General features: G+C 34.9%; 2 protein-coding genes across 16 annotated transcripts in view; one reads left to right on the top strand and one right to left on the bottom strand.

Moving 5' to 3' along the window:
- The window catches only part of LOC127737522 (monocarboxylate transporter 2-like), an 18,744-nt gene extending 13,949 nt beyond the window's left edge, over positions 1-4,795 (top strand). For all 15 annotated transcript variants that reach the window (XM_052248316.1, XM_052248315.1, XM_052248329.1 and 12 more), the window contains 2 exons: positions 139-1,479; positions 3,276-4,795. In XM_052248316.1, coding sequence (XP_052104276.1) covers positions 139-1,479; positions 3,276-3,436 — 1,502 coding nt within the window. In that variant the 3' untranslated portion in view covers positions 3,437-4,795. The remainder of the gene's footprint in view (positions 1-138; positions 1,480-3,275) is intronic.
- On the bottom strand, positions 4,379-20,040 carry LOC127737523 (acetylcholinesterase-like). Its single transcript, XM_052248331.1, has 3 exons — positions 19,996-20,040; positions 12,774-14,327; positions 4,379-5,794 (listed from the first exon to the last, which is right to left on the bottom strand). Exons 2-3 carry the CDS (start codon positions 14,321-14,323, stop codon positions 5,602-5,604), a joined length of 1,743 nt encoding a protein of 580 aa, XP_052104291.1. The 5' UTR covers positions 14,324-14,327; positions 19,996-20,040; the 3' UTR covers positions 4,379-5,601.

Here is a 20,040-nt window from a genome sequence, read left to right as displayed (position 1 = left end):
GACGCATGTTGTTGCTCCATATATCATTTCATTTGTTTTGAATCATTGTTTGTTCAGTTATTATATGCCATCAACCCTCCGGGTTTTAACTATCATGCATTTGAAATTAAGATATAAATTTACTTCGTTTATTTACAGGGATTGCCATAGGTTCTATAAACGGGCCATGTTTGTTCGTACTCGGAAAGTATTTTGACAAACGAAGGAGTTTAGCGAACGGAATAACTATGAGTGGTGTGAGCTTTGGTGGTCTTATAATGGGACCTTTATCCAGACTACTTATTGATACATACGGACTTAGAGGAGCCTTTCTCATAATTGGGGGAATCCATTTTCATACAGTAATGGCAGGTGCTTTATTACGACCAGAAACGTTTTATCGGGTTGTTATTAAAAAAAGAAACCGTAAAATCAGTGATGATAAAAGCCAAGATCAGAGAACGAGAAAAATAAGTGAAAATAAAAACCCAGATCAGAGAACGAGAAAAATAAGTGATGGTAAAAATCCAGAACATAGAATTAGAAAAATAAGTGATGGTAAACACCCAGAACATATAATTAGACAAATAAGTGATGGTAAAAACCCAGAACAAAGAACTAGAAAAATAAGCGACTCTAGAAAACCAGAAACAAAAGCACTTTTAGAAGAAAATAATGATCAGTTTGACGGATTCCGTCCAAGGTCATTAACAGGAGATTCGTTCTCGCCTTTAGCTAGAAAAGCAATGCTACAACGAATGCGTTCAAGAACAGAATCAGAAATTGTGCAAGTTGAAATGGATCCAACTTTAGTTGAATCAAACCAGCATATCAGCTCGTCTCAAGGAAATATACTTGCAAAATTTGAAAGTTCCGAGACGAAAAGAAGACATTATTTAAGTAGCGAATTTTTATATGATATCAATACAGCTGAAATAATTCGATCAATAAGTGATGAGAGTGTTAATAAGCTATCAAAAGGAGATGCGACTTTAGTAAGGAAACATAGCATAGTGTCCGTTCTTCGTTATGTGTTTAACTGTGCGATTTTTAGAAATATTGCGTTCACTTTGTTTATAATAGCTTATTTAACAGGAAGTATTGGTTGTTTATATCCAATCATGTTCATTCCTCCGTTAGCAGACTTCCACGGGATAGACAAAACCCGTACTAGTCTTATCATATCTATTTCCAGTGTTATAGACATATTTGGTCGGGCTGGAAGTGGAATATTCGCAGATCATGGTTTTATTGGTAGAAAACATATTATGATTATTGCATTGATTATATGTGGTATTATAAATTCCTTAAGCCCATTTTATACCGAATTCTGGTCCCTTGTTTTATATTCTGTGATATATGGACTCGTTGGAGGGACTATGTTTGCTATTAATTCATCTACCTTGTCAGAAATAATCGAACCTGAACGTTTCGGTCAAGCTATTGGGCTAATGACTGGAGGTCAGCACATATTTTTTGGGATTACTGGACCATTCAATGGTAAGTAGCTTACAGAAGAAATTTAAATTGGCGGGAAGAAATATATATCTAAACAACTCTTATTTCTGTCATGTCAACGAAGATCGCTGTTTAAAGTGAAATCATTACAATGGTTACAGACATAGTCAAAACAACTTTCAGGTTTTAAGCGAGCATTGAAGAATTGATTCAAAATGTTAAGTGTTTACTTTCATTGTCGAGCCTGCGACTTCTGTCGCAGAAAGCTCTACCTAGGGATAGTGATCCGGCGATGGCGGCGGCAGCAGCGGTGACGGCGGCGTTAACTAACTTTTTAAAAGCTTAATATTTCAGAAGGTAGAATACCTGGAAGCTTCATACTTTGTATATAGATGCCTTATGATATGAAGTCTCCGTCCGTCATATGTCCATTGTCCTTTACCCAATTTCATGGTGCAGTGACTACTTGAAAAAAAAGTTAAGACTTTATGTAATGTTAATTTCTCTCTTATTATGAGTAAAAGGATAACTATATTTGGTATGTGCGTACCCTGCATGGTCCTCATGCCTGTCAGTCAGTTTTCACTTGACCTCGACCTCATTTCATGGATCAGTGAACAAGGTCAAGTTTTCGTGGTCAAGTCCATGTCTCAGATACTATAACCAATAGGTCTTCTATATTTGGTGTATTGTAATGATTATAAGGTGTACATGTCCAACTGGCTGGTGTCATCTGACCTTGACCTCATTTTCATTGTTCAGTGGTAAAAGTTAAGTTTTTGTGTTTTGGTCTTGTTTGCTAATACTGTATACAATAGGTCAACTATATTTGATGTATGGAAATATTTTACGATGTACATGTCAGTCTGGCAGGTTTAATTGACCTTGACCTCATTTTTACGGTTCATTGGTCAATATAAAATTTCCATGGTTTGGTCTGTTTCTTTTATACTATAAGCAATATGTCATCTATATTCGGTGTATTGAATGATTGTATTAAATGTGTACATGTATTTCCGGCTTGGTTTATCTGATCTTGACCTCATTTTCTTGGATCATAAATGTTAATGTGATACTTGTAGTAAAACTTTATATTTAGGACTGTCAACATAAAATCAATGGTCAGTATAGCAGGCGAGACATTTCAGCGTGTGCTTTCTTGTTTCTATAGTTAGTTGAACCCTATGGATGTGTACCAAGGTGTTGCAGACGAAAGCAGCGTTGTGTTTTCCTGGCATTTAAATATTTTCCTTGAGTAAATGTCATTTTGTTCCAACTGGTGTAATTATTTTTTTTCCAAACACAGTCAAGATAATTGTGGTATGACGCTTCTGAGATAACTGTATTCCCATAGAACGGGATTACATAAAAATGAGAGAAAACAACACAAGTGGCCCATTTCCTTTTATTACGCATGCTAGCTATACAGTTTTATCTTTATTCGTACACGATATAGAAGGAATAAGATTAAGAATTGAAATTGATTGATTGATTGATTAATTGATTGATTGGTTGGTTGTGCTTGTTTAGTGTTCAGTGGCAAATATTTAATGCATATTCTTGACGAGAACAAACTTACAATAAATACTATAGGTAGGTTATTCAAGGTAGGTCGATTTGGACAAAGGATTGGACATTTTGGCTGCAGCTGCAAATTGAGGGACGCCTCAGATACTAATTGTAAGAGCTCTTTTATGTGCAGAGAGCGTGTCACTTGCCCTACACTGAAAATCGTTTTTTACGTCCCTTTTTTGACCGGACGAGAACTAATTTGAAATCAGTATACTTAATTGAGGCTTGTATTCAAATACTTTAAATTGTTTTGATTTAATTTTCAGGTGCATTGAGAGATCTGACGGGAAGTTACAACGCTACATTCTTTTTCTTTGGAATTACAAATTTCTTTGGGGCTTTTTTATTGGTCATAGATGTTATATATCTCAGACTGAATGGACCAAAAAAAACACAGCTTGCTGAGATTGAAATTGAGCCCTTATAGACGTTTCTTCGATCAGTATTATGTTTACCGGTTTTATGTTAATACGAATTTATCTTATACTAAAAATAATAATAACAAAGTTGTTTCTTCCTTGGTTACAATAATTACATAGTTATTTCCCTTGATTTCAATGTTTGCTGTTCATTATTACCTTATGCAAAATCTTAAGCTCTGGGGTTGTGCTCATTAGTCACCAAGGGGGCGAATCTAGAATTTTTAAAATGTGGTGGGGGTGGGGTGGGGATGGCGTAATTCCATAAAACGGATTTTTGTGGAGGATTTTATGCAAATAAATCTTTTAAATCGTTAGAAATATGAGATCGATTTTTTTTCAGCGATCAAAAATAGGGCGTAATCCCTCTACGCACCCTGGTTCTGCCACTGATCACCCTTACTAACTTATGCCAAGAAAAATATAATTTAAACAATCACGACTGCGATAAGAGGAGTCTTTGGATATACTATAGGAAAGGTATTACTTCGTCTGGAACCATATTGTTTCAAACAAGAAGTACTCCGCAGTGGAAATGTTTTTCATCGAAAACTTATTGTTGAATTCGTTAGGAAAATTTTACCTACAGGAATAAAAAACCTTGCAATAAATCTGCACATCACATGCATTCCTTTTCTGGGTATCACGTTTCAAAGTAAGTTCACAAGAACGTGTACACGTTATGGTGACTTTCTCAACATTATGCTGATTAGAGCACACTTTGTAGATCTTTGTATAAAGAACCAATAAAACTTAACTTAACTTTTTTACAATACCTGCAGATATTTCTACAACATGTTCTGTCCAAATAATTCGGACTCGTCTTAATATACAACTGAAATTAATCCGCTTCAACTGAATCTTCCTTCTTATATCCATCATCAAGTTTATACGCATACTGTCATCGTTAAACTAGAGCGTCTTGTGTTTCTATTTATGAAATATTTGCAACACAAGAAAAAAACTTTAATTATACAAAAAATACATGCTATACAAAAGTAATTAAAATCTATAAAAAGTAATACAAAACATTCTAAGCAAATAATATTATCAAACATAAAATATCAACTCAAAAGTATTAAACATAACTGCTCATAATCACTTAGTAAGCATACATGTATCTAGAAGACGGTAACGTTCAAATCAACTCTTACAGTTCTTATATAAAATAAAGAAATATGCAATGAAGGCCATCTACCAATTCCTTCATTCAATATCAAAGGTACAAAGAATGACGTGCAGAACGAAAGACAATTATAAAAAGTATGGAAGAGACGGGCAGAAAGAAAGACAAATAATACAAAGTATGGAAGAGGCGGGCAGAACTAAAGCCAAAAATACAAAGTATGGTATTAGAGGCGGGTAAACATTAATGTAGTAAGATATACAATATAAAGACAACTGGGTGATAGTGATCGCGCCAACAATTCCTTTATTTCCTATATATTCAACCAATTTTTTCAATTTTCTCAGCTTTTCAAATATGTTACCATAAGTTTTACTTCAAGAGAATCATGTATAACCTGAATTGTAAATATATCACCTTTCTTCATTTCTACATGCCAATTTTCAACCAATGTTTAAAATCTTGATGTGACACATGAAGTTTCGAAAGTCGACCTACTACTAAAACAGAATTCTGTTATTAATCGAAATATTATTTCATTTCATGGCATTCAAATAGTATAATGGTATTTGTTTCATATCTCTGGACAAAAAGTTACCATTTACAGCTCACGGTAAGGTCAATGTAAAGGTAATCTAAAACAAAATGAATGTAAACAATTTAAAAGGAGACTTAAAGATTAAATAACTTACAAGTACACAAGAAAAACCTACACCCCTCTGGCGTATGATAGGCTCACAGACCTGAAGAGTACACTGGTATTGTAAAACAAGCAAACAAGCAAACATGAATATATTTGTTCATCGCAAAGAAACCTTTCACTACTTTCAATATTTACTTTTTGTTGTTGACGTGGGCTATTGCTGGTTAGTTTATTTCAATTTTAAATCATATTTTGTTGTAAAACACATAGTTATATGAATACACGCACACCCATGAATATTTACATGTATTTCATTTGGACTGATTAACCAAGTTCAGAGAGATGATTAAAAAAATCCACCAAAACAAATAATTTTGATGAAAAATACAACACTTAATCTGTGTTTACAATTCGTCATGTTCTATGATTTGCTCTAGAGGGTCTAGTCCTATTTGTGGTAATTCCTTGGACCAGAATTCTATCATTTTGGGATTTAGATTACTGCGCAGTGCTATTGGAGTGTCGAGATCTAGATAATATCTTGATGTTAGGTCAAACGGTTTCCATGGAACTGCTCCCTCACCACCAAACGGTTCCCTAAAAAAAAACATATATGAATGTAAAAAAAAAGTAAAATAACAAAAATACCAAACTCCAATGAAAATTCAAAACGGAAAGTCCCTTATCAAATGGCAAAATCGAAAGCTGAAACACATCAAACGAATGAAAACAACTGTCATATTCCTGACTTGGTACAAACATTTCCTTATGTAGACAAGAGTGCACACGCTGAAATGTCTCGCCTGCTTTACTGACCATTGATTTTATGTTGATAGTCCTAAATATAAAGCTTTACTACAAGTATCACATAAACTCAACATGATCCAAGAAAATGAGGTCATGGTCAGATAAACCAAACCGAAAATACATGTACACCTTACAATCATTCCATACACTAAATATAGTTGACCTATTGCTTATAGTTTCTAAGAAACAAACTTAACCATGAAAACTTAACTTTGACCAATGAATCATGAAAATGAGGTCAAGGTCAGATGATACATGACAGACAGACATGTACACCTTACAATCAATCCATGCATTAAATATAGTTGACATATTGTTTACAGTATTTCAGATATAAACTTAACCATGAAAACTAAATATTGACCATTGAACCATGAAAATGAGGTCAAGGTCAGATGATACCTGCAAGACAGACAAATAAACCTTACAATCATTCCAAACACCAAATATAGTTGACCTATTGATTATAGTATCTAAGAAACAAACTTAACCATGAAAACTAAACATTGACCAATGAACTGAATATGAGGTCAAGGTCAGATGATACCTGCAAGACAGACATATGCACCTTACAATCATTCCATACACCAAATATAGTTGACCTATTGCTTATAGTTTAAGAAAAACAGACAAAAATACAAAAACTAAACAATTATAACCACTGAACCATGAAAATGAGGCCAAGGTCAGATGCTACCTGCCAGTTGGACATGTACACCTTATAATCATTCCATATACCAAATATAGTAGACCTATTGCTTATAGTATCTGAGACATGGACTTGACCACGAAAACTTGACCTTGTTCACTGATCCATGAAATGAGTTCGAGGTCTGTCTGACAGGCAAGGTACGCACATACTAAATATAGTTATCCTATTACTCATAATAAGAGAGAAATTAACATTACAAAAAATGTTAACTTTTTTTTCAAGTAGTCACTAGACCATGAAAATGAGGTCAAGGACAATGGTCATATGACGGACGGAAACTTCATAACATAAGGCTTCTATATACCAAGTAAGAAGCATCCAGGTCTCCTGCCTTCTAATATAAAGCTTTTAAGTAGTTAGTTAACGCCGCCGCCGGATCACTATCCCTACAGGCTCGACACAAATGGTGAATTAAACCTGGTTTTATAGCTAGCTTAACCTCTCACTTGCTCAACGTACACTTGCCGATTCCCATAATCAGAAATTGGTTATAAAGAACTCTAAAAGACATGCTGCTAATTTTGTTACAATTAACATTTACTTCACCCAAGTTAAAATACTAGTCTTGTTACAAGTCTTGGTGATTTTGATTTATTATGTTATAAGCTTTATCTTTGACGTTTGTCCCATGGCTTCTTTTATTCAGTTATATGTTCTAGTTTATTCCCATGGCTTCTTTTATTCAGTTATATGTTCCAGTTTATTCCCGTGTCTTCTTTTATTCATTTATATGGTCAAGATTTTTCCCAGGGCTTCATTTATTTAGTTAAATGTTCCAGATTTCCCCCATGGTTATATTTATTCAGTTATAAGTTCCAGGTTTTTCCCATGCCTTCATTTATTCAGTTATATGTTCCAGATTTTTCTCATGGCTTCATTTAATCAATTATAATTCCAGATTCTCCTCATGGCTCCATTTAACCAGTTATATGTTCGACATCCGTCGCTGAATGTAAAGGAACCAACTTTCAATTAAGTAAAGGGGGGATGAGTTGAAAAGTTTTAAATCTAATTACATGATTTCATATAAAACTGTATGTTGCATTGTTTTAAGGTGTTCATTTTTCATTTTTTTTTCCAATGCACGTACATCTGCTCTTTATTTTCAGTTTATAGTAAGTTTTATAGATATATTGCAGACGTGTTTAGGGCCGTAAATTACATAGAGGCATGTAGGCAGTTGCCGCCTATTGCGGACTGACAAAAAAAAGAAAAAATGAAGAAAAAAATACTGAAAAGAAAAAATTGTTAAAATCAAGCATTATTTTAATAGCACTGGTTGTTACTTTTACGTCTATTAATGAGATTGGGTCAAAATGTACAATAGAGCCAGCAATCAAACGCACGAACTTCTACCCAAATATAAAACAAATACTTTTGCTTCTGTTAGCCTTGCCAGTTGGGTCCTGCAGTTGTGAGAGATCGTTTTCTGCGCTACGGCGCCTTAAAACATGGAACAGGTCAACAATGACAGAAAGCAGATTACGTGGTCTGGCTATGCTACACATAGAATTGACAATGTTGGCAATATTGAATGCATAGTAGTGCTAAAGAGATGGGAATCATCAGGGCACAGAAAAATCGCCTTAGCAATTGACAAAGCCTAACCGAATAAAATTGTCAGTGTAAACAAAAAGTGTTACGTTATAATAATTTGAATTTGATAATTAAAAGTTATGAGTTATTAATTATGCATTTTCATTTTAAGGTTTGAAAATTGTCTCTGAAACGAAGTCAAAATAGCTCGATTGGGACAGCCAAAAAAGCATGATAAACCACAAAAAAAGGCTCAAGTTTAGGGGGCCTTTCATTTTAAGGTCGCAAATTGTTTCCCTAAAACTAAGTAAAAATAGCTTGTGAAGAGTCATAAAGCAGGATGAAGCGTAAAAAATCTTACTTTACCGGCACACGTAATCTAACTCTGGTTTATAACTATTTTCAATATATTCCAGGCGTTTATTTATTGAAATATAACAAAAATTTAACAAGTGGTGAATTCTGAGGAGGTACATTGCATACAGGGAAAAGGCCCGAAAAAATATCATTTTCTGCTTAAAATGGGTAAAAAAAAAATTTTCGCATCGCTCCGCTCGGCATATCCCTACTGCCTCCCCTTACAAGACAGGCAATTTACAGCCCTGGTATGAATGAACGAATTAATTAAACCTTAGACATTTTTATCAATAATAATGTCACATAAAATTAATAAGCATTCTAAAATTGAAAGTAAATATGACACCAAACATCTAGGTAATAAATATTTCTCATTTCAAATACATTTATATAAGCAGACCCGTTGGATTAACTTCAGATAATTTTTTTTGGAAGTATGTATATTACTTGTTTAATAGTAAAAGAGCTCGACTCAAAGAAATTTCTTAGTGACAAATTTTATGACGATGTCATTCCTAGAGGTTCTCAAGAGCCTGTGTCGCTCACCTGATTCTACTTTGGTTTTGGAAATCATAACGGATACCCTAATACTTAGAATGTTATGGTATCCATAGAATTTACTTATGACTTGCTGTTACATGCATCTATATTTCATTTATATGTTGTTTTTAATATTATTGTCTGTATTCGGATCACGGCTCTATTGTGCTCTTTCGAATAAATATTGAATTGAATTGAATAATGATTGAGACCAAATTTGGTTTAATATTGGCCCCGTTATTAAATAAAAAATCTTGGGGGTATGTATTTCACATAGGGTCTTGTGTTAAACTAAGTCCCTTGCTGGCTGCCATCTTGGAGGATGGTTCGGCTACAAAGTAACAACACTTAGTCAGCACCTCATTAGGAACATTCATGCCATGTTTGGTTTCATTATATTCAGTGGTTCTCTAGAAGAAAACATTTGTATGTATTTCCCATAAGTGTCCTATTTTAAACTTAATCCCCCTGCTGGCAGCCATCTTGGATGACAAATCAGCTACAAAGTAACAGCACTTGGTCAGCACCTCTAAAGAAACATTCATACCATGTTTGGTTTCAATCCATTTAGCGGTTTTCTAGAAGAAGACATTTATATATATTTCCCATAGGGTCCTTGGTTAAACTAAATCCCCCGCTGGCAGCCATCTTGGTTGATGGATTTGCTACAAAGTAACAACACTTGGTCAGTACCTCATAAGGAACATTCATGCCATGTTTGGTTTCATTCCATTCAGTGGTTCTTCAAAAGAAGACTTTTGTATGTATTTCACTTAGGGTCCTTTGTTAAACTAAGTTCCCCTCTGGTAGCCATCTTGGATGATTGCCTGGCAACAAAGTAACAACACTTGGTCAGCACCTCATTAGAAACATTCATGCCATGTTTGGTTTCATTCCATTCAGTGGTTCTCTATAAGAAGACATTTGTATGTATTGTCCATAGGGTCCTATGTTAAAAGAAGTCACCCACTGGCAGCCATCTTGGATGATTGCTCACCTACAAAGTTACAACACTTGGTCAGCACCTCATAAGGAACATACATGCCATGTTTTATTTCATTCCATTCAGTGGTTCTATAAAAGAAGACTTTTGTATGTATTTCCCATAGGGTCCTATGTTAAACTAAGTCCCTCTCTGGCGGCCATCTTGGATGATGGATCGGCTTCAAAGTAGCAACACTTGGTCAGCACCTCATAATGAACATTCATGCCATGTTTGGTTTCATTCCTTTCAGTGGTTCTCTAAAAGAAGACATTTGTATGTATTGTCCATAGGGTCCTATGTTAAACTAAGTCCCCCGCTGGCGGCCATCTTGGATGATTGATCACCTACAAAGTTACAACACTTGGTCAGCACCTCATAGGGAACATTCGTGCTATGTTTTATTTCATTCCATTTATTGGTTTTCTTAAAGAAGAAATTTGCATGTATTTCCCATAGGGTCCTATGTTAAACTAAGTCCCTCTCCGGCGGCCATCTTGTATGACTGATCGGCTTCAAAGTAACAACACTTGGTCAACACCTCATAAGGAAATTTCATGCCATGGTTTGTTTCAGTCCATTTAGTGGTTCTCTAAAAGAAGACATTTGTATGTTTTGTCCATAGGGTCCAATGTTAAACGAAGTCCCCTGCTGGCGGCCATCTTGGATGATGGATCGGCTACAAAGAAACAACACTTGGTCAGCACCTCATAAGGAACAATCATGCCATGTTTGGTTTCATTCCATTCAGTGGTTCTCTAGAAGAAGTTCAAAATGTAAAAAGTTAACGACGACGATAACGACGGAAGACGGACGCCAAATGATGAGAAAAGCTCACCTGGTCCCTTTGTTCTTTGCACACTATTAATACTCACAATATAGTTTCAAGAAACTCTTCTTGGATAGCGTTTTGCTTACAGAATCTTTCTTTTCTAGAGATTATCTTTTTAAAAGATTGTTTTTTTTTCTTTTAAGCCAAAACTAATCTTTATATAATCAGAATAATATATATAGAGTACAGCAAATAGGGCATACCAACAACGATTTCATCATAATTTATTTTGAGTGTTTCAACGAATAAATCTGAACAAGTGCAACTATAATCAAATGTAACAGTTATTAGATAATCGAAGTATTTTATAAACAATGAGGTTATGATAATTTTATTTCTTACATATATCCTGGCTAGTTCACATTTCTTTCATACAGCCTGGCTAGTTCAGCTTTCTTACATATAGTCTGGCTATTTCAGCTTTCTTACATACAGTCTGACTTGTTCAGCTTTCTTACATACATCCTGGCTAGTTCAGCCGTCTAACATACAGTCTGGCTATTTCAGCTTTCTTACATATAGTCTGGCTATTTCATCTTTCTTACATACAGTCTGACTTGTTCAGCTTTGTAACATACAGTCCGGCTATTTTGGTTAGTTCAGCTTTCTAACATACATTCAGGCTAGTTCAGCTTTCTTACATACAGTCTGGCTAGGTCAGCTTTCTAACATAGTCTGCTTATTTTGGTTAGTTCAGCTTTATAATATACAGTCTTGCCAGTTCAGCTTTCTTACATACAGTCTTACCAGTTCAGCTTTCTAACATGTACAGAGTGGCTAGTTCAGCTTTCTAACATACAGAGTGGCTAGTTCATCCTTTTTACATTCAGTCTGGCTTGTTCACCTTTCTTGCATACAGTCTGACTAGTCTAGCTTTTTAACATACAGTCTGGCTAGTTCAGCTTTCTAACATTCAGTCTGGCTAATTCAGTTTTCTAACATACAGTCTGGCTAGTTCAGCTTTCTTACATTCAGTCTGGCTAATTCAGTTTTCTAACATACAGTCTGGCTAGTTCAGAGTTCTTACATATAATCTGGCTAGTTCAACTTTCTAAGATACAGTCTGGCTAGTTCAGCTTTCTAACATTCAGTCTGGCTAATTCAGCTTTCTTACCTACAGTCTGGTTAGATCAGCTTTTTTACATTCAGTCTGGCTAGTTCAGCTTTCCTATATAATTCAGTTTTCTAACATACAGTCTGGCTAGTTCAGCGTTATTACATACAGTCTGGCTTGTTCAGCGTTCTTACATACAGATACAGTCTGAATCGTTCAGCTTTTTAACATACAGTCTGGCTAGTTCAACTTTCTAACATACAGTCTGGCTAGTTCAGCCGTTCTTAGATACAGTCTGCCTAGTTCAGCGTTCTTACATACAGCCTGGCTAGTTCAGCGTTCTTACATATAGTCTTGCTAGTTCAGCATTCTTACATATAGTCTGGCTAGTTCAGCTTTTTTACATACAGTCTTGCTAGTTCAGCATTCTTACATATAGGCTGGCTAGTTCAGCGTTCTTACATATAGTCTGACTTGGTCAGCTTTCTTATATACAGTCTGGCTAGTTCAGCGTTCTTACATACAGTCTGGCTAGTTCAGCTTTCAAACATACAGTCTTGCTAGTTCAGCTTTCTTACCTACAGTCTGGCTAGATCAGCTGTCTTACATTCAGTCTGGCTAGTTCAGCTTTCCTATATATAGTCAGGCTGATTCAGCTTTCAAACATACAGTCTAGCTCAGCTCAATATGCATGTATCTATTTCTTCAATAGTAAATCAATGTAAAAAAACAAAAGTTGAATGATGCAACACTTACCCGGTTCTTGCAAATGACGTCCAATACTGAATAATCTTATCAGATAAATCCTTTTCTTCCGGAGTGAACTGAGTCTCGTTTAGAGACGGCATGACGGTGTGCATATCAAACATAAACTGTAGGTCTTCACCATGACCAGAACCCTTTGTCCATTGAGGTAACTCAGCAAACCCCCATTCTATGTGTTTTTCCTTGGAAAACAAGTATTGGTAAGACTTGCCCCCTAGATGTGTGTGATAGTTGAGCATCTCCATTGCGGGATAATTGAATATGATATCGCCCAGTAAATCATTTGCTCTCATGCTTTGTTCATCTTTGGAATTTTTTGTTGTGTAAAAGGAACACATCTTTTGCTTTACACCAGTATCATTTTGGTAAAATTGTTCAACATAAGGAGCGATCATTCCCTCACAAATAAACCTAGCTGGAATTCCCTCAGTTACATTAAAATCATAGATTTCCTGCATTTTCGGGAATATTATAAAATTTAGAACAAGTCCTTCATTTGATGTATATCCAGTGATGAACTCTAGAGATTTGAAAAAGTTTGCAACCTCTGATGATCTATCATCTAAACTTCTAATTGGATGATCGTGGAACAACTCCCCGTCTACCACGGCAGCATATGGTGGTTGATACATATCTATTTTGTCTTGGGACACAGAACTCTCATAATTAGTGGCTTTCAATAGTTCACTGTAATCTTTATCTCGAAGACAGTTTACAAATTTAAACATATCATTGATCGGACATGCTGTCTTTTTTGCCAGTTCAATGGTTCTATCATTAATTTGCTTCTTCGTCATAATACTCAATCTATTAGCAACACCACTTTGTGCTATAATTCTGTGGAATAGTCCTTGATTTGACGGTATTAGGGACTGGAGAGACACACTCCACCCACCAGCAGATTCTCCAAATAATGTAACAGAATCGGGGTTACCTCCAAATGACGCAATATTGTCGTGTACCCATTGGAGTGCTAGTTTTTGATCCCATAGACCGTAGTTTCCAAATGCAGCTGGATGGTCCAGAGTAAAAAATCCTAGTATATCTACCCTATAATTAATTGTTACGACTATAACATTGCCTTGTGTAGCTATCCATCCTCCGTCATACTGGCTGGAAAAACCTGCCATGAAACCTCCACCATATATCCACACCATAACGGATAATTTCCTGTTTTCATCCAGACTCCCCGGAACATAAACATTTAAGAATAAACAGTCTTCCGACATTTTACGAGGTGCAAAGTCTGGTGTATATTCGGATACTGTCTGGGTGCATCCTGGTCCAAATTCTATTGCATCCAGAGTATCTGTCCATTTGTCGACTGGTTCTGGCTTTTTGAACCTCAACGGTCCGACAGGTGGTTTACCAAATCGAATTCCGCGGAATTCATGAAGGTTCATTCCGGTATGTTTATTTTGTGTCTTGAGTCCATTTATAGGACCAGACGGAGTGTTAACTCTAGCTGTTTCTATCATCTCGCCTGCTGTGAATGCTAAGCATATCAAAGCCATATAAATAGTAATTGAAAAGGTAGCCATTGTCCTGAAATAAATATAAAACAATATTTTTTTAAATTGATTTGAAATAAACAATTTCCCTCAGGGTGCCACATCTTGATTACAGAGAAGCCTCTGTTTGAGATTTATATAATTAAATGAAGGTTAGACAAATATGGCAGTGACAAATTAAGAAAAGTCCGCTTATTGTAAGATTTTAATGGACCGACTTACCTCACGGCTGAAAACCCACGAAAGGATAGAGTTAACATTATACTGAAATGATATTGGCCTGTGTACAGTTTTCTCATGGTGCTGATTTTTGTAAAATCGCGATAAAGTGTAATTTTTCGATTTATTTCTTTTTCATTTTATGACATGGGAACAGTTATAATTAATTTCCAAGTGATGTTTTCAGCAATAATTTTCTATGAAAAGAAACCACCAATGATCAGCTTTTGTTCAACATCAAACATAAAATTAAACGAAAGTACACATTTGAATCAAATGGACGATTTTCGAATGGTAGCATATTTTCAAATTGACCGTCTGTCAAAGTATATTAATATAAAAAAAAGGAGATGTGGTATGATTGCAAATGAGATAATTATCAACCAAAGTTCAAATGAAGTGGATGTAAGCAATTATAGGCAATCGTACGGCCTTCAACAATGAGAAAAACCCATACCATATAGTCGGCTATAAAAGGTCCCGAGAGAAAACTAACCGCCTATAATTTATAACAAAATAATTTACGAAAAACAAATATGACAGACATGAACCAATGACAACCACCGAACGAACTACAGGCTCCTGACTTGGGACAGGCACATAAAGAATGTGGATTCTTTATAATAATTCTTTAAGAATAGATGTGCAGGATGATAGCGTTTTATCGCCATCTTCATGACGAATTGCCTTATATCTCCACATCATATAACGTCAAGATAAAGGTACTATATATAATTCAGAATTGCTAATTACTTGCATGCTGAAATGATCTGCCTCGAGTTATCTAAAATATTACATGAGTCTGGGCATGGTGGTGCTTTTCAATGGCTAACAGATAATTTGAGAAATAGAAGGAAGCGTTGTAAATTGATCACAAATCCATAAAAAGATCAGACCCTTAATTAAAGATACTGCAAAAAATATGAAAAGCAGATAACGAGAGGTCGAAATTTCGAATGATTCCTATCCAAATTTATTTGCCGTTTCTACTAGTACAGTTTTACAATTTCTTCCTACCTTATAAGATTAATTTGCATGCTTAGAAGACGACAACTGTTTTCAAATGATTACAAGGAACCTCTCAAGTTTCGAAGAAAAACAATAATTGGTAAGATGTAATCTATATGTATATTGAGTCAATAGAGAGAATTAGTACAGTGGTAATATTATAAAAAAAACTCCGCGTTGAAGGCCGTACTTTGACCTATAATTGTTTACTTTTTGTACACTTGGATGGAGAGTTGTCTCATTGGCATTCATACCACATCTTCTTATTCATATTTAAGGCAGATCATTTTCTCTCCCTTTTTATATATTCCAGCGGCTCATCCTGACCACGCATTACATAATGAGTGCCCCTCCCCTTGATTGCATAATACTTGTCGATTTTATTTGGATATATTGTTGTAGAGGCCACACCAATTTGATTAACAGTTCTTCGGACAAAAGCTCCAAAAATATGGAGCAAGCGAGCGAAATTTTTTTGTTTTTATATATTTCTTGAAAATTATTTTTTTTTAAGCGAGTGCTCTACAAGTGAAGCGAGCGGTATAATTTTATTTTAAATAGTGTGATTTAGAAGTTGTACGATTTATGTACATGTTATAACTGGGTTATTTCATAGAAAAACGAGGACCAACAGATGCCCTAATGCACATAATTTGATTTATTGGTGCCTGTACCATATCAGACTTTCTTGTCTCACTGTGGTTTAGCTAATTTTGGTTATTTTCTTCAAGTAAGCTTTGTCTATGTGAATTTTCATTAGAAATCCATATATATATATATAGATATAAGAAGATGTGGTATGAGTGCCAATGAGACAACTCTCCATCCAAGTAAAAATTTATAAAAGTAAACCATTATAGGTCACAGTACGGTCTTCAACACGGAGCCTTGGCTCACACCGAACAGTAAGCTATATATATATATATATATTTAAGATCCATTTATTACACCTTGTGATCCGTTTCTTTGGCAATCGCCATTGGCAGTCAGCAGGATTTAAGAACATTTGTTGTTCGACCTGTTAGTCAAATGCGTTTTGTTAAAATATACTTTTTCACTTTTTTGGTCTTTTGGAAAATGTTGTTTGTGCTGTATTTAGACCCCTCTAACAAGAAATTTGTTTTGCATGCACACGTATAAAAATTGCGGTTTTTATCCAACGCAATCATAGGTTTGAACGTTGTTTTCAATTTAGACTTGTTTATATATAATATATATAGGAAGCATAGCAGATGCAGTTTTATAAGAGGAAGTATGTTAGGTAAATGACAAATGTTGAATAAAATTAAAATATGTGTATGTATAAAAAAAATGACCCTGAAAGATATTTGATAGTTTCCATTATATGGTTGTTTATTGATGTAGTTCAGTGTTTCTGTTGTTCCGTTGTTTTCCTCTTAAAGTGATGTGTTTCCCTCGGTTTTAGTTTGTTACACGGATTTGTTTTTGCTTATTCGAATTATGACTATTGAACAGCGGTATACTACTGTTGTCTTTATTTACTGGCTGCTTGCCATCCAGTTGGAACTATTTATGCATATTTTATGATCAAAATAATGAGTGAGGTGAATATTTCTTGCTTTGTACTAAAACAACATCCTGAGTAAGATAGACTAGTTATATTGCTATACATGTTGATCCAAATGTACTAGAATATTCCCTTAAAATACCTGTCACCCCATTCACATGCATTTTTCTTACTGATCAAAATACTCTTTTCTTTTTGTTGCTCAAAGCTGTAATGCATTAAAACTCTTTAGCTTGACTAGAAGTGGTTGAACCAATTACACACTCCTAATTATTATGAGCATGCCAATCACAATACGGCATCACCTTGGTCTCGTTGGAACTCTTTGATCTTGATCTTGATCTCGATAGGTTTGCGGTGATACATCCAAGGATATTAATACACCGCGCGTGCGTCAAGTAATTTACTTAATTGGGGCCCCTTATAATTTCACTGAAGGTTTTAGCTGGTTCTTCTGCTGTCTGAATTTTGATGAAAACATCCGGTGGTAGTTGGTTCCAATCTTTAATGGTATTTGGTATGAAACTGAATGTTAATGTGTCTGATTTTGTTTGAAGTCTGAGGAAATGTTGGCTATGCATGTTCTTGGTTGTCCTTGATAGTTTTTTCAGTTGTTCAGATGGTAAGTTTGCTTGACCGTGTATACTTTTGCAGAACAGGATCAGTCTGTTTTGTGTACGGCGGTCTTTTAGTGATGTTAATTGCAGCTGGTCTAATTAAAATTGCTGTCATACTTCCTGGTTTGTAGTTGTAGTTTGATGTTATGAACCTAGCCGCTCTTTTCTGTACATTTTCCAGTTGGTCTTGAAGATATATTTGATGTTGGTCCCAGGCAGTGCTTGCATATTCTAGGACAGGTCGTATCAGTCCTTCATCTGCCTGGAGTTTAACTTCAAGTGGACATGCTGAGAGGTTTCTTTTTAGTAATCCTAATGTCCTATAAGATTTGTTGCATATCTCCTCTATGTTAGGTCATTTGTGATGTTTACTCCTAGATATTTAATTGATGTTAAAAATTGGAGTTCTGTATCTTTGAGAGTGTAATTAAATGTTGTTATTTTCTTCTTGCGACTTAATGTCATCATGTTGCATTTAATTGGTTGGAATCTCATACCCCAATTAGTCGCCCAGTTACCAAGAGTATCTATATATTTCTGTAGTTCTGCACAATCATCTTCATTTTTTATTTCTCTGTAGCATACACAGTCATCTGCGAACAGCCTTTAAATCCCCCCCAACAAAAGAGGAGTTCTGCTTGCATGCCAAAAGAGTAACAAGGGGATATGGGGTTTCATCAACATCCAATACTTCTGTAGTTTTTTAAAAACTTCATGGGAATATTTTACAATTCATTTCATCCAAAAGATAGATAGGTCTATGCCTGTTGAAACAAGGATCGGGGGTGACGATGGTTCTAACAAATATTGATGTGTTTGTGGTCATCTAACGAAAGATTTTTAATTTTTGCATCCTAAAACAGGTCTTTAAAGGTAAATCGAGAAGTATTTCGGATAACTATGTGTTCAATAACTACTTGTCCACGGCAATGAGCTGAAACAACTGCATGTTGGCATCCCGATTTTTGACCTTTTATTTACAAATCGATTTATCACACGTATTTTAAACGATAGGAGCATAATATGCAACAGAGAAGCGTCTATGTGAGAAAAAAAATCAAGGAAAAACTAATTTTGGAGCGGTATGCGGACCAAAAAATTGCGGAGGCGGTAATTCTTTTTATTGAAAAGTCAATTTCTCCAAAAGAGCGGGAAAATCCAAAGAACTATTAATCAAATTGGTGTGGCCAAATGTACATTTTTGTAATCGGGCTATGATTAAATAAGTAATTTATTCACATGCTTGCTGTTACCTGGGAACAGTATATCTAACTATGGCACGACGATAAAATCGACTACAATCAGGTAGTGTCAAGTCCCGTCAATATATATGTTCCTGCTGTTACTGAGTATTTTAAATCAAATCAAAACAAATCAAATCAAATCTATATTATTATTCCAATCAAATTGCAAGAGGCATTTACAAGCAAAGAAAAGTATGTTAATGGTTTACACAGTACAAGAAACAAACATGAAACATTTAATTGTATAATGTGGCAGATAGTGTATTATTAGATATAATTAAAATGAAAAATAAGTACAATTGGACTGTTTTGTCCGTCATGCATCGGGTTCACATCAACATCAACATCATTATCATTTTAGGATAATGTACCCTTTTGTTGTTTCAATGCTAAACATATGGAAATTTGATAAAAAAAAATCCGCAGCTTTTCCCGTTGTACTCCTATATTTGACAATTTTGTGCTTAATATATAGAAGATTATTGCAGGCAGTGCTAGCAAAGATTTCCCTAAAACATGTATATAAATAAACATGTTGGTTAAAACAAGTATAAAAAAATGACTTATTCAAGTACACCTTCTAGGATACGCTCGACTTTAGTGACTCAGCATGAGGTTTTTGTGGGGGATTTTAAAGGTTGTTTATGACTTTTTATAGACAATAAACGCTAGTACATCATACAAACAAACAAGTGAATAATCTATGTTCACGATTTTATATCGAAAATCTGCTGTGGGTTTTTTGCAAATATCTTGGCTGAATTTACCACCAAATCCCCATTTTCTATTAAATGCAATGAAATATTTAACAGTATGGCGTTGAACAACGTTTCCCTTAGGTTTATGTACAAAATGACACGCACTTTTATTCTGTATTTTTACTGTTTTGATATTGTAGCACTTTGAAAAATTCGCAATACACAGGCCTTCAGAAGAATTCCTAAACCTTTACATTTATTCCGTTATAAATCACTTATAACTTATTTTAGATGAATACGAAAACAAAAGAGAAAAAATGAAAAAAAATATTTGAACAAGATCAGTTGATCATATATGTGGTATTCTCTGTAAACAAATTATTCTTACCTCTTTCTAAAGTTTTGCTAGTTAATCAACTGAATCTTGCACTTG

The sequence above is a fragment of the Mytilus californianus genome, unplaced genomic scaffold, assembly GCF_021869535.1.
Source record: "Mytilus californianus isolate M0D057914Y unplaced genomic scaffold, xbMytCali1.0.p SCAF_4, whole genome shotgun sequence".
In the NCBI taxonomy this organism is placed as follows: Eukaryota; Metazoa; Mollusca; class Bivalvia; order Mytilida; family Mytilidae; genus Mytilus; species Mytilus californianus.
This window is presented reverse-complemented; position numbering and strand designations above follow the sequence as displayed.

Bases quoted from the DNA above. Each gene is read 5' to 3' on its own strand.
- LOC127737523 (XM_052248331.1), bottom strand. From the start codon at position 14,323: ATGGCTACCTTTTCAATTACTATTTATATGGCTTTGATATGCTTAGCA. The intron at 5,795-12,773 runs GTAAGTGTTGCA...GTTTTTTTTTAG, and splicing joins ACGTCATTTGCAAGAACCGG to GGAACCGTTTGGTGGTGAGG.